At 42.4% G+C, this 13086-nt stretch overlaps 2 protein-coding genes across 5 annotated transcripts in view; both read left to right on the top strand.

Annotated features, from left to right (window-relative positions):
- Positions 1–1316, top strand: part of PAXBP1 (PAX3 and PAX7 binding protein 1) — a 33245-nt gene extending 31929 nt beyond the window's left edge. Inside the window, exon 18 of the mRNA XM_058523023.1 lies at positions 142–1316. Coding sequence (XP_058379006.1) covers positions 142–259 — 118 coding nt within the window. The 3' untranslated portion in view covers positions 260–1316. The remainder of the gene's footprint in view (positions 1–141) is intronic.
- Positions 1317–8071: 6755 nt separating this feature from the next.
- The window catches only part of SYNJ1 (synaptojanin 1), a 92535-nt gene continuing 87520 nt past the window's right edge, over positions 8072–13086 (top strand). For 3 of the 4 annotated variants that reach the window (XM_058523018.1, XM_058523020.1, XM_058523016.1), the window contains exons 1-2: positions 8072–8169; positions 9163–9308. In XM_058523018.1, the coding sequence (XP_058379001.1) occupies positions 8072–8169; positions 9163–9308 (244 nt within the window). Of the gene's footprint in view, positions 8170–8240; positions 8283–9162; positions 9309–13086 lie in introns of those variants that run through there. The other variant, XM_058523019.1, reaches the window with a different exon arrangement.

The raw sequence follows: 13086 nt of genomic DNA, 5'->3' as shown, positions 1-13086 counted from the left end.
TTTTTATTTCCCTTCTTTAAAAATGTATGCTTGGAAAATTGATCGCAAAACCTCAAAAATGGTCGTAAAGTCAATAATAAATTTTCCCTTCAAGGCTTTTGTACTAATTAATGAAATACTGCTACGTTTTTTCTCTTTTAGGGAAAACATAAAACAGATAGTAAAGCTCCTTGCAAGTGTTCGAGCTCTGGATCATGCTATGTCTGTTGCCAGTGACCACAACGTGAAGGAATTTAAGTCTTTGATTGAAGGAAAATAGATCTATGAGACTGGAAAGCCTGTTTGCTTTAATACCATTCCCAATGTATAAATTTTGTATATATGTAAAGTTTCTTAAACTGTAAAATACTGATTCTTGTTTTAATACAAAGAACATTATTAATATTCAATACTGCGTCCTTACATGCAATTTCTTCAGAATGAAAGGAATTCAGATTATTTCTAGGAAGTCCATGAATGTTTTCCTTACTGCCTGTCATACTCTGTTTACAGAAGTATTTTATATGGTCATTCAAATTAACCCTCTCAGTTAATTGTTGTCTCTAAACCATGTGTGCAGTGTAAATTGTGTAATTATGCATATATATATTTATACCACCATGGAATTACTTTCACACTGGAAATCTGTGGTGTTTTTTCCTACAGAGTAAGCCTTTTAACAGCAGAAAATTATTCAGTAGCAAATTGTCTTAGGGAAATTCCTACACTGTTGCAACAAAAGGGCTGGCAAGTGACTAGTGTTCATCACCTTTTGGTTAGCAGTTGCTATCACCGTAGCTGTGCTGCCTTAAAATTGAGAATGGAGTGTGGACTCAGTCATTGGGTGAATGATGAACTTTCTTCCTTGACTCAGCATTACAGTCACATGTGGGTTTAATGTGAACTCTAAATGATATATGCAACGTAGGTGTTTGAAAAGAACATAGAAGTTTAATTTTTGGAAATAATAGACCCACAACCTAACTGCATGGTTTTGGGCTGTCTTGTCTCTTCATGATTTTACTCCCTGACCAGCTTACAAAAACATGCATTTGAATTTTAGTAGTCTGTCATTATATTTAAAATCCCACACATGTGAGTTCTATATGCAATAAAGAGTACGCCTTGCTGATTAGCCACACCCAGGCAATTTAATATCCATGGTCTTCTATAATGTTTATACCATGTTGTAAATATTCAGAGAACTTGTTTTAAAGTTTATGCTTTCTGATTCTGTGATTTTCAAAAGAGGAACTTTTTGGAAATTAAGGACTATTGTTTGATAATTATATATGTAATTAAGCTTTAGCCAAGCATTAAATTAATTTTTAAATATATCCTTTGTTGTATTTTGCTGGCAACTAATTTCAGTTAGAGCATTTCAGATGACTCTAATATAGTGAGACTATTAGCAAGTGTACCCTGGGTCAAGTCAAATAATATTTAGAACAATGCTATGCGTTCTAATTGCCCTGTCGATTTTATCTTTGTTGTAGGAACATTGCTTATCTCTACATAATCATTCTGGATGAATCTTTTGTTACACCTTAGTGGCCTACTAAATAGAATTAAAATGAGAACACTTATTCTTAACTTCAATGGAATAAAACATATAAACGTGTGTGTGTATATATATATATACACATGACAGGCACATCATTTGTGCCTTAGATTTGTGTTTCCAAACCCATTAGACTGATTATTTTTCCTATATCTGCTTTCAAGGACTCTTGGAGTAAACTCTGAGACTTCTCATCCTATGAGATCCATCAGGCTGTTTTGGTTTCAGGAATGGGTTTGAATACCATACCTTGATATAATGTGAATTTAGCATAGAACTGTGCATCAACAAGTGGTTATCATATCTCAACCAGAAGATTTTCATTCCTGGAATAGCTGAAGTACATTCTTATGAAGCGAATTGTCAAAAGATAAATTCAGGGCCGGCCCCGTGGCCTGGTGGTTAAATTCAGCATGCTCTGCTTCCGTGGCCTGGGTTCAGTTCTTAGGTGCGGACCTACACCACTTGGCGGCCGTGCTGTGGCAGCAACCCACGTATAAAATAGAGGAAGATTGGCAACAGCTGTTAGCTCAGAGCAACTCTTCCTCAGCAAAAAAAAAAAAAAAAAAAGATAAATTCAGAAGGTGATGTTTTAATAAAGCTGAAGTTTTGTCTTTAGTTTTTTCTTTTGGAGCAGTCTTCTGAATTAACTCCAAAATAGGTGAGGGGAGTTTTTGAAAAGAAAAGTTACTTTATTGAAGCAATACAAACCACGGTCATAAAGACTGATTGCTATTGTACCAAATGATGTTGGTCCCCCACCCATATTCCTGTTGATGCTGTGATGTCCTACTGCAAGCACCTGCGGCTCTGCCTGCAGGCTTTCTTTTGGCTTGTGCAGCAGGCTGGAATGTCCGCCAGTTAATGTCCCAGGGGGCAGCCCTCAGCCAAAGAAAGGAGCGGGAGGATAAATACCTCAGTGTGTTAGTTCGGGTCCCCTGGGGAACAGTCACTGAGATGGCGTTAGATGTACAAGAGATTTATTGGGGGAAACGACGATGAGGGGAAAAGGAGACGGAGCTGGAGGAGGCCTGAGAGCTGAGACATCAGGAGGCGAATGTGACCTCTGTGAAGGAGAGGGAAGGAATTAAACAAGGTCTCAGACATTAGTGCAGTTCTAAGGTTTCAGCAAGGCTAACAGAATCCTCAACCCAAAGTCATGATTCTGAGACTTTTATGTCTCCAAGAGCATGCCTTCCTTTGTATCCCTGCCATGCTCAGTCACCGGTGGAGAGCAGCTCTTGGGGAGCACGGTCTGGTGCAACCAGGGCCTCCTTGTAGGAGATCCGAGAGGCACGATTTCATGTCTACCACACCAACTTTCTAATCTCTCAGGTAGGAAAACGGGGGTGTTCCACATCATCTTCCAGAGGGCTTTTGTTGATTTGAGCCATACTTGCCTGCATTGATAACCTCATCACCCAGAATTGGCCAAAAATTGCACAAGTCTTACAGCAAGTACCTTCCTCATGAGAATACACTAAAATGTAGAACTCCTGAATTTTTTTAAAGCCAGGTTTATTGAGGTATAATTTATGAACAGTGAAGTTTACCTTCTAAGTGTGAATAGTTCAATGAGTTTTAACAAATGCCTAATTTTGTTTTAAGTGCTTATTTCCCTTGAAATTATGAAGCCCTCCTAAAAGTGGTCAAATGTTGTAGAGCTGTAAAATACAACATGAAAATGTAAGTTGCTACACTGTAGTGGTTCTTTATGGTTACAAGAACTCTTCTCATCTCTAACATGGGCATATCTACATATTAAAGGGAGTGTTGCCATTCACTGATGATGGCAAGGAACATTTCGGTCTGTTGTTTCAAAGTAAATGAAAATGAGAACAATTAAACACTAGAACTTCTACATGTAGTGAGAACAGTAAAGCACATCTGAATGTTTGGGAGGCTTTATACTTCGATAAGGCTGTCATTGTCCAAAATGTTTTGGAGACTGCCCTCCAGCACAGAAATTATTCTATGGAATAATTGTCTATGGATTATTAGATTTACAGCTGCTGAGAATGGCTTCAGACTGCCCAGCAAAGGCAGACAGGCTAAAAATTGTTATATGGGATTGGTATTGATGTGCAATGTTGACTGGCCCCTGGTCTGCTTCTGGACCTCCAGGCCCCAGTGATTTGTACTGGCTTTCCTCCAGCCTGTCAGCCCTAACTCCAGCAGAGGCTGAGAGGCTAGAATCATCCTGTACAACAAGAATGCCTAGCACAGCATTTTTCAGAATACATACTGTGGTCCACTTAAAAAGATCTTTAGGAAAATGTACCTTATAGCCCATGCTTGATGATTCAAAACACATGGTAAACGATAAACGGTTTGACAAATCCTGTAGAAACCATTTTAAGCTACTTTACAAGAACACTTTGACCATGAAAGCTTATCTTTTACATTTAACCTTAGATGCTGAAATTCCAGAGATGCTTGCTGCTTAGGGACCAAGAGCCAGATTGAAGAGTGAACATCCTGCAGCTCTGATCTCAGTGAGGCTGGGCCCTGTTATGGCTCTGGTCCTTTGATTTCCATGGAATCCTTGTGTATCATTAAACCCCCTTCACTTGAACTCTCTTGAGTTGCTCTCTTGTTCCAAATGAAAACTCTACTTTTGTCACATACAAGTTCTCTTTTGGGACTAGTGGCAATTTCCTTACCTATTGCATGTCTGAGTGATTTTTCAGTCTGAATTTTTTTGTTTGATTTGATTCTCAAAGTGATTCTGCTCTTAAGCTTACTACATTTTCTACTCACCGATTTTCCATTTTTCCGGTTTAAAATCTTATCCTTCACTGATTACTACGAACGTATTTAAAGCAAATAGTTAATGCTATTTGTAACCCAGAGTTGTGTTGTCTCTCAAAACCACTGTTGTCTCTTTAACAAGGAGCCATCCCTTGCAGATCCTGTTATGAAAGTCAGCTTTAGCCTGTGTGACCCAAAAAATAAGCTGGTAAAGATAACTGGGTCAAACTGTTAATATTCCCCAGATTTGCCAAACATTTTCCAGCATTTTTGACAAGGAAATCCAGGCTATAAGGAAAAGATAAAGATGGTAAACATCTGTCAGAATTCATAGTCTTGTAACATATGGTATAGTTTTTTTTATGTGATTGTTTCGGATAACCATTAATCATTTCTAAATTAATAAATCCTAGCTGTAGTTTGCTGGAGACACACTATTAGATTGGACCATCCATAGTCACTGAGTATTTTTGACCTATAGAAATGGCAATTGTATGTTTCAACCTGATAGAATTGCTCACAGGAGAAATAATTTGGTCAAAAATCAACATCTAAAAATCAGGGTGTCGGGCCAGCCCTGTGGCTTGGCGGTTAAGTGCACGCGCTCCGCTGCTGGTGGTCCTGGTTCGGATCCCGGGCGCTCACCGACGCACCGCTTCTCTGGCCATGCTGAGGCCGCATCCCACATACAGCAACTAGAAGGATGTGCAGCTATGACATACAACTATCTACTGGGGCTTTGGGGGAAAAATAAATAAATAAATAAAAATTAAAAAATAAATAAATAAATAAATAAATAAATAAATAAAAATGAGGGTGTTTGCGTTCAATTCGTTGAAGCTGTTGAAGCTGATTTCTAAACATCTGCCTAGGGCTGTTGCTGATCTCAGTTTCTCTCCTGATGGAAAGTCATATACACCTTGTATTAGTTGTCTGTGGCTGCTGTAACAAATTACCACAAACTGGGTAGTTTAAAATAACAGAAATTCATTCTCTCACAGTTCTGGAGGCCAGAAATTCAAAATCAAGGTGTTGGCAGGGTCGTGCTCTCTCCCAAAGCTCTAGGGAAGAATCCTTCCTGCCCTCTTCCAGCTTCCGGTAGCTGCTGACACTCCTTGGCTATTGGCCACATTGCTCCAGTCTGTACCTCTGTCTTCTCATTGTGTGTGTGTGCGTGTGTGTGTGTGTCTAATCTTCCTCTGCTGCCTCCTTATAAGGACACTTGTGGTTGCATTTAGGGCCTACCCAGATAATCCAAAATAATCTCAAAATCTTTAACTCAATCACATCTGGAAAGACTTGTCTTCCCTGTAAATTAACATTCACATGTTCCAGGGATTAGGATGTGGATATCTTGGGGGTGGTATTTTTCAGCCTTCTACAGACCTCATTGCTCATTTTCAAGGGTCAAGAAAGTCTCAGCCCATCTCTGTAGGCCGTTAGGACCTCATTAAGAAGTCTGTGTATACCACTTAACCTGTATTTTAAATCAGCCAACCCAAAGACACTTCAAATTTGGTAAAAAGTTGTGCAGCTATTTTCAACTGCTCTAAGAAACAAAGAAGTATAAAAAGGAAAGAGGGACAAGAAAAGGAAGGAATAACAGTTTTAAAAAGACAGTAGTCAAATGGCCCTTATGTTTATTTTATGTGGTTATTTTATGACTAAAATGATCTATTTTGAAAGGATTTGAAAAAGCTGTGGCCTTCTCCTGACAACTCTAGGAATAAGAGTTCTGTTTACCCCCTAGTTTAACGTAAAGAAAGAAGCAGCAATTCAAACCCAGAACCAAGAAACTTTGACCTCAATCTCCTCAGTCCAAAATCAAAAGAAATCATGAATAGGCAGAACACTTGCTTCTAAAAGAGCCCAGCACCCATACTTCCCTCTGAGAAAGGAGGGGTTCCTAGCGTAGTCTCACACAGAAACAGATGTGGTGGAAGGGATCTTAGGTTTGGGGTGGGCAAGTTTGGTTTCAAAGTCCCAACTCGACTTGAAACTAATTTTTTGTGTGTGTGAGTAAGATCAGCCCTGAGCTAAGATCCATGCCAATCCTCCTCTTTTTGCTGAGGAAGACTAGCCCTGGGCTAACATCCGTGCCCATCTTCCTCCACTTTATATGGGATGCCAGCACACAAGGCCTGACAAGCGGTGCATCGGTGCGTGCCCGGAATCCGAACCCTGGTCGCCAGCAGCGGAGGAGGTGCACTTAACTGCTACGCCACAGGGCCGGCCCGAAACTGAGTAATTTTTAACCAGTTAACTTTTCTGGGTCTCAGTTGTCATAAAACGCAACTCCCAAGCAATGTTCTTAATAACATCAACATCTCTCCTGGAACCATACTATCCATGTCTTCCTAGTGTATACCTCTGTCTGGCATTCATTCAGGGCTATAGAGGCATTATATCCGAAGAAGCCAATAAGAAAAATTCCATTCTCATCCACTCCCATTTAGTTTTCTCTGTCAAATACAATCTCCAATTGAAATGGATTCTTCTGGAAAGAAAAATAAGCATCCATTTGATTATCTTAATATAAGTTTAATTCTGAGGCTGCTGTCAGTAACCACCACAAAAAGCAAAACAGTTTTTCTAGGGAGATAATACTAAACGAGAAAGAAATCCTCTCCAGCTCTCAGAACTAAATCCAAGTGTCTTTGCACATCTCCTTCTACAAAACAAGTGGCTTCTTTTCTAATGAATGATAGCTACTTTAGTATCCTGAAACCAGGGTGGGTCCAGCTTCTCTAAAACGGAAGAAGAAATGTTAAATTAAGTCACATGACAGGGCCTGGAGGGGGAAATGATTTTGTGCAGTATACCAAATTTAAATTCTGCTTTTGCTGTTAAAATAAAAGCAAGAAGGGGAAGAGGTAAGAAAAAAAATTGCAAAGGCAAGTGAAAACAGTTTCTCCGAGTACTGGGTTCTTCGTTTTTCAATTCCTTTTGACCTTGTTAGTTTTGACTTCATTCCCATAGTTAGGTTTATTAAGTGGAAACAGAATGAGAAGTCCGTGGGACACACTGATATTAGCCAGGAAGCATGATTCGTTGAAAATGCGGATAAGATGAAAGGGCGAGGCGCCTTGAGTTATGAAATCCCACGGCTGGCATAAGCTATTCCCCAGTCAGTGACACCCTAGCTGCCCCGGTGTCAGTACCGCCATGTTTTGACTTAGTCTTGAGACTCTGGTTTGTGCTCTTCCACTCTCCACCGTACACAGAGCTGAGCACTCTTTTCTACAGGACTCCTGAAAGCTCCAGAACACTCCAGAAGAAACGGCAGCGGACAGAGTTTTTCCAAAGCAGACACTGGTTTTCCTTCCTGCTGCCTCTCGGCGTGTTCGCGGTCAGACACCATGGACAGCTCTCCACGCGCCGCCGGGTCGGCCCCGCGTGCCGACTGTCCCGAGCCCTCCCCCTCGCCCATCAGGCCGGTGGGGGCAGCAGGGGGTGGTCCAGACACCCATCTTGGGCACGTATCAATACCCAGCCCCCAGAGTCCCTCCCTGGCGCCCACGGGGAGTGTTGGTAAGCTCTGAAGAGCCCACGCGAAGGGGCCAGGGAGGCAGAACCTCCCTTTCCCGGCATCCCCAGCGGTGGGACCTGCAGCCGCGGCCTGGGGGACGCGCCGCCCGAGGCGAAGGTCACCGCGCGCGGAGGCGCCAAACAGCCCCCCGCCGCAGGGTCCCAGGCGGCCAGAGTGGGCGGGGCCTCCCTCCCGAAGCCCCGCCCCTTCCCCCCACGGACGGCGGCCCTTCCGCCCCCGGCCGCGGCGCAATGCGGAAGAGATGGGCCTGCTGGGCCGGAAGTGACGCTTCCGGCGGCTGTGGCGGTGGCGGCTGCGGGAGAAGGAGGAGGAGGAGCCGGCGGAAGAGGTGAGCCAGCCGGCGGGGGGCGGGGAGCGGCCGCGGCCAGACCCACCGGCAGCCGGGCGCGCGGGCGGGCGCTTCCTGAGGCGGTCTCCGCCGCCGCAGCCCAGGCGGGAGCGGTGAGGGGCGACCGAGGGCGGGCGGGGCTGCGAGGGGACCACCGGCCATGCGAGGCGCCGCAGCGGGCGGGGGGCTGTGGTGACAGCGGCTGTCAGCGTTCCTGCGGGAAAGGAACCCAGTCGGTTTGGGCGCCAGGTCCTCTCTTCTGGTGCATAATGGAGGGACTGAGCTGCTCGGCGCTTCCTTCCCCCCGGGAAGGAGCTGCTTTCCCGGGACCCCCGAGGAGCCCCGGTCGGGTCCATGTCCCGAGTCGTGACTCTTCCCGGGTGACCATTCATATATACGGGCTCCCGCCTGCGGTCCTCCCCGCCGGCGGTGGCCCGAGGCTGGGCGGGGGGCGGCGGTAACCGGTGCCGATCCCCGGCCCTTCGCCACCCGGGAGACCTGGCGTGTGGCTAAGCCCTTTCCTCCTCCCGCCCCCTAAGGAGCTTTGAACCAGGCTCGTTAACCTTCCCACCCGCCGACCCCTCCTTTCCCCGCAAAGGAACGGCTTGAAGTTTCCGAATCGGTTCCCTTTCAGCGTAGTGACAGATCCCGAAGCAGGAAGCTGATAAATAACTCCGAATGAAATACGCTCAAAATTGTTCTCTTTGGTAAACATAAAGTAAACGGGAAACTCATCTTTACCGAACCGTTCATGGACTTAGAGTGATAGAGCCTTGATCTGCCGGGAGAATCGGTCGCTTTTCCTCTTGCTTTTTGATCAAATTCAGTGACGACTTATATTTTGGAATAAACCGTTCTCTCCCGGAGCTCCGTTTTTTCCACCCCGCCCCCCCCCATCAAAACCTGGCAGGGAGGGACTTCTGGATGCTTTGCAGTTCTTGCTGCAGAAGGAAACATCAGCTTCATTTGCTCTGCTTTGCTTGGTTTTCACAGGGCTGCCTCTGAAGAAAGGAGAATGGCGTTCAGCAAAGGATTTCGGATCTATCACAAATTGGACCCCCAACCTTTCAGTCTCATAGTGGAAACTAGGCATAAGGAAGAATGTCTCCTGTTCGAGTCTGGGGCTGTAGCTGTGCTCTGTAAGTCATGTTATAGCCCAACTGATCATGGTCCCTGTTTTGATTCAAAATAATTCAGATTCAACCATTTTTTAGAGAAGACCCTGACAACCTCCTCACTGTATTTTATCTAGGAGATTATGCCTTTATTTTCTTTTAATCAAACCTTATTTTCTTTTAAACTTTCATTTTCTTTTTTTCCTCTGAGGCAGGTTTTTCCCAGGGGTTGGGGGAGATGCGGATTTTGGTTACAGGTTTTTGCTTTCTTGGGTTCTTCTGCTGCTTCTAAAAGTAAATCTTTCCAAAGAAATATGGTTGCAGTTTATATCACATCACATAAACCCGTCAAGTGGCTTAATTGATATCTTTACTGTAATGAACAGAATTTCTTATAGGTCAGTTATAGAAATGGACTATAAGAATATTTATTTATCTAATATTGTTGGAGTATCTTATGGTGACGGCCTTATATTTTCATTAAGGGAATTGTAAGCAACTTCTAAAATTACATGTGAGATATGTGATTGATTTCATATTATTTAAAAAGTTATTTTGATAGTCTATTTTAAAGAAAAGGACTACTACACTACAAGAAAAATACTAGATTAGTAAGGTTTGGGTTATTTTGTGGGCAGACGAATAAAATTAAAAATGAAAAGATTAATTTGAATATTACATTTCTTTCTTGATATGAGATTTTGGCAGATAACTCCAGTTTGGAATTATTTGAAATATGATTGTGTTTTTAGAGGCTTTCTAGTGATAACTAGTTCTTTGTCATGTTTTTGCTATGTTCAGATCAGTTGAGTTACTGGTCATATTTTTATAAATTAAAAATAGTGTTTGAAAATCATACTTACAAATATAAGTCCCTAAATATTTTATACTATTAGACTTTCTCCAGATTCAATAAGTGAAAGACCATAATTTGACGTTACCTGATTTCCTAATTTGTCTAAATTCTAAATGTTTCTTAAATTGTGATTGCTGGTAATAACGGAAAGTCAAATTTTCAGCTACAAAGTATGTATTACCTATAGTTATTAGGATTATTGCTATACTTTACTCCAAGGTCAGGAAACCTAAGGATAATCATATTTCCAAACCTCTAGCAGCCCCCTTTTTTGCCAAATAATGGTTAAAGAAAACAACTTCCTAAAACCATCCATTTTGGTATTAACATTCATTTTGAGGAAAAAGAATATTAAAAAGTTGTCTTAACTATTTATTAATTCGATTTATTTTTGTTAAATTTAGACTATGTAAGTAATTCTTTCAGGAGAAAAAAAGTTTGAATATTGCCTTTCTCTGTAAAGCTAGGGTAAATGGATACGTAATCTCTTAGGTGTGTTATTAGCTTTCCTACTATAAACTTTACAGTAACATTTAAAATACTAATATTTAAGAGTTAACCGACCTTATTATAAGTTATTTGACTTGTCAAATTAATTTGACATTCAGTTTGGAGTGACACCAAGGTGTGTATTGTGCTATAGAGTGTTCATTTTTAAAACTTTCACGTTTTTGGGGCCGGCCCCTTGGCTTAGCGGTTAAGTGTGCACGCTCCGCTACTGGAGGGCTGGGTTCGGACCCCGGGCGCCCACCGAGGCACCACTTCTCTGGCTATGCTGAGGCCACGTCCCACATACAGCAACTAGAAGGATGTGCAGCTATGACCTACAACTATCTACTGGGGCTTTGGGGGGAAAAAAAAATAATAATAAGTTCAAACTCCTCAACCTGTCAATCAAGGCCTTCAATAATTTGGCCCCACCCTGTTTGTCCAGTGTTGATCCCCTTTAAGGAGACTCTGGTCGTTCCTCACTGCTTTCCCAAAGTACCATGCTTTTTCAAAACTTCATCATACTGTTCCTTGTTACCCTCCTCTTCTTCCAAGATGGTGAGAGTGCTTTTCTCTGCCTTTCCAATCCAAGCCTGTCAGTCCCAGCTCAAGTCTTCTTCCTTCACAAGAATCTGCTCTACCCACCCACTCTAGCTCTCTCTTGTCTCTTCCTTCCCTTCATTTCTCTAGAACTTAGTCTGTATCACAAGATACAGACTTTTACGTGCCGGTTTTGTTGTTCTCTCCATGCTTGTATGCAGGTGTTTTTCTTGAAAATAGATAGCGAAAGTGGCCCTATCCAGACTCAGTCTTCAGGTACCTAAATTTATGATTTCTACAGGCTCCGATTGCCCTGGCTTTAGAGAGTAAAGTAAGAAGTTAGACATCTTAGGCAATACATACCTTTGAGTATTGGCAGTGACTTCACTTTCTGGGCTTATGCGAGACGGGCCATGAGATACCCAGCATGAAGTCTTATCTTTCATATTATTAGCACATATAAAAAATAGGGTGCAAGTAAAAATACAGTGAAATTAATCTCTGATCACAGATCCTCATAGGGACTGAATGTCCCCTAATCCAACCTTTAGGACTCTGTCTTTATGTTGATAGGATTCTAAGCTTGAATCAGTCATGATGCTGTGACTTAATCAATCAATGAACCAGTGGTTTTTAGCCCTGGCTGGACATTATAATTACCTGGGGGGGGCGGTGGTAGGAGGAGTTTACAAATACTGGTGCCTGGGCTCCAGCCCCCAAGATATTCTGATGTAATTAGATTGGAATGATCATTTCTGAGCATAGTTTGTAGAGGCCTTTCTATGATAGATTATGGGATATCTCCCGCCCCCCCCCTTTTTTCTCCCCAAAGCCCCAGTAGATAGTTGTATGTTGTAGTTGCACATCCTGCTAGTTGCTGTATGTGGGATCCCGCCTCAGCATGGCCGGACAAGCGGTGCGTCGGTGCACGCCCGGGATCCGAACCCTGGGCCACTTGTAGCGGAGCGCGCGCACTTAACTGCTAAGCCATGGGGCCGGTCCCTGGGATAACTTTTTTGGCTTGCAAATTTTATCCAAAATAACCACATTTCCAGAATTTTAATGCTATTATTGTCTATTATGGGGCCAATAATGAGTTTTCTTGAAACCCACAGCCTGAACCAAGTGCTGATGCTCCCATAGCACTTTTACTGTAGTGCTTTCACAATATGTGGAACTGTGTTCAGGTTTCTGTGTCTAGATGCTGTACTCCTTGAGGAGAGGGCCCATGTCTTAGTAATCTTTGTATCCCCAGTGCTTAGTACAGTGTGTTACTCATACTTGAATAATAACTGATTATTAAATAAGTGGCGTAGGGAGAAAGACTAACTTAAACTAGATTAATTACAAATTTGACAAAGATGCAGTATTCTCTGCTTGAAAGTATGGTACCTTTTCCTATAAAATTTATTTTTTGTCTTCTAAAGAATTGCCACTTGACTGAACTTCTGATATAAAACACGTATATTACACATTGTTTGGATTTGTTACTGAAAAATCATTGGAAATAACTATTAGTCACATTATTAAGATTTTTCTGAAATGCCAGTTAAAATGTGTGTGATTGTTATTTATGACTTCAATAAACACTGTTAATAATTTGTTTTAAAATACTTTTCTTTTTTTTTTTTTTAAAGATTTTATTTATTTATTTTTTCCCCCCAAAGCCACCGTAGATAGTTGTATGTCATAGCTGCACATCCTTCTAGTTGTTGTACGTGGGACGCGGCCTCAGCATGGCCGGGGAAGTGGTGCGTCGGTGCGCACCCGGGATCTGAACCCGGGCCGCCAGCAGCGGAGCGCATGCACTTAACCGCTAAGCCACGGGGCTGGCCCTGTAAAATATTTTTCTTTAGATGGAAAATAATTTCATTATTCATTTCTTTTGTTGCATTTATTTAGAAAACCTCTGAAACA

Source organism: Diceros bicornis, chromosome 27 (assembly GCF_020826845.1).
Source record: "Diceros bicornis minor isolate mBicDic1 chromosome 27, mDicBic1.mat.cur, whole genome shotgun sequence".
Taxonomy (NCBI): domain Eukaryota; kingdom Metazoa; phylum Chordata; class Mammalia; order Perissodactyla; family Rhinocerotidae; genus Diceros; species Diceros bicornis.
The sequence above is the reverse complement of the archived record's forward strand: the minus strand, read 5'-3'. Positions and strand labels throughout refer to the sequence as shown.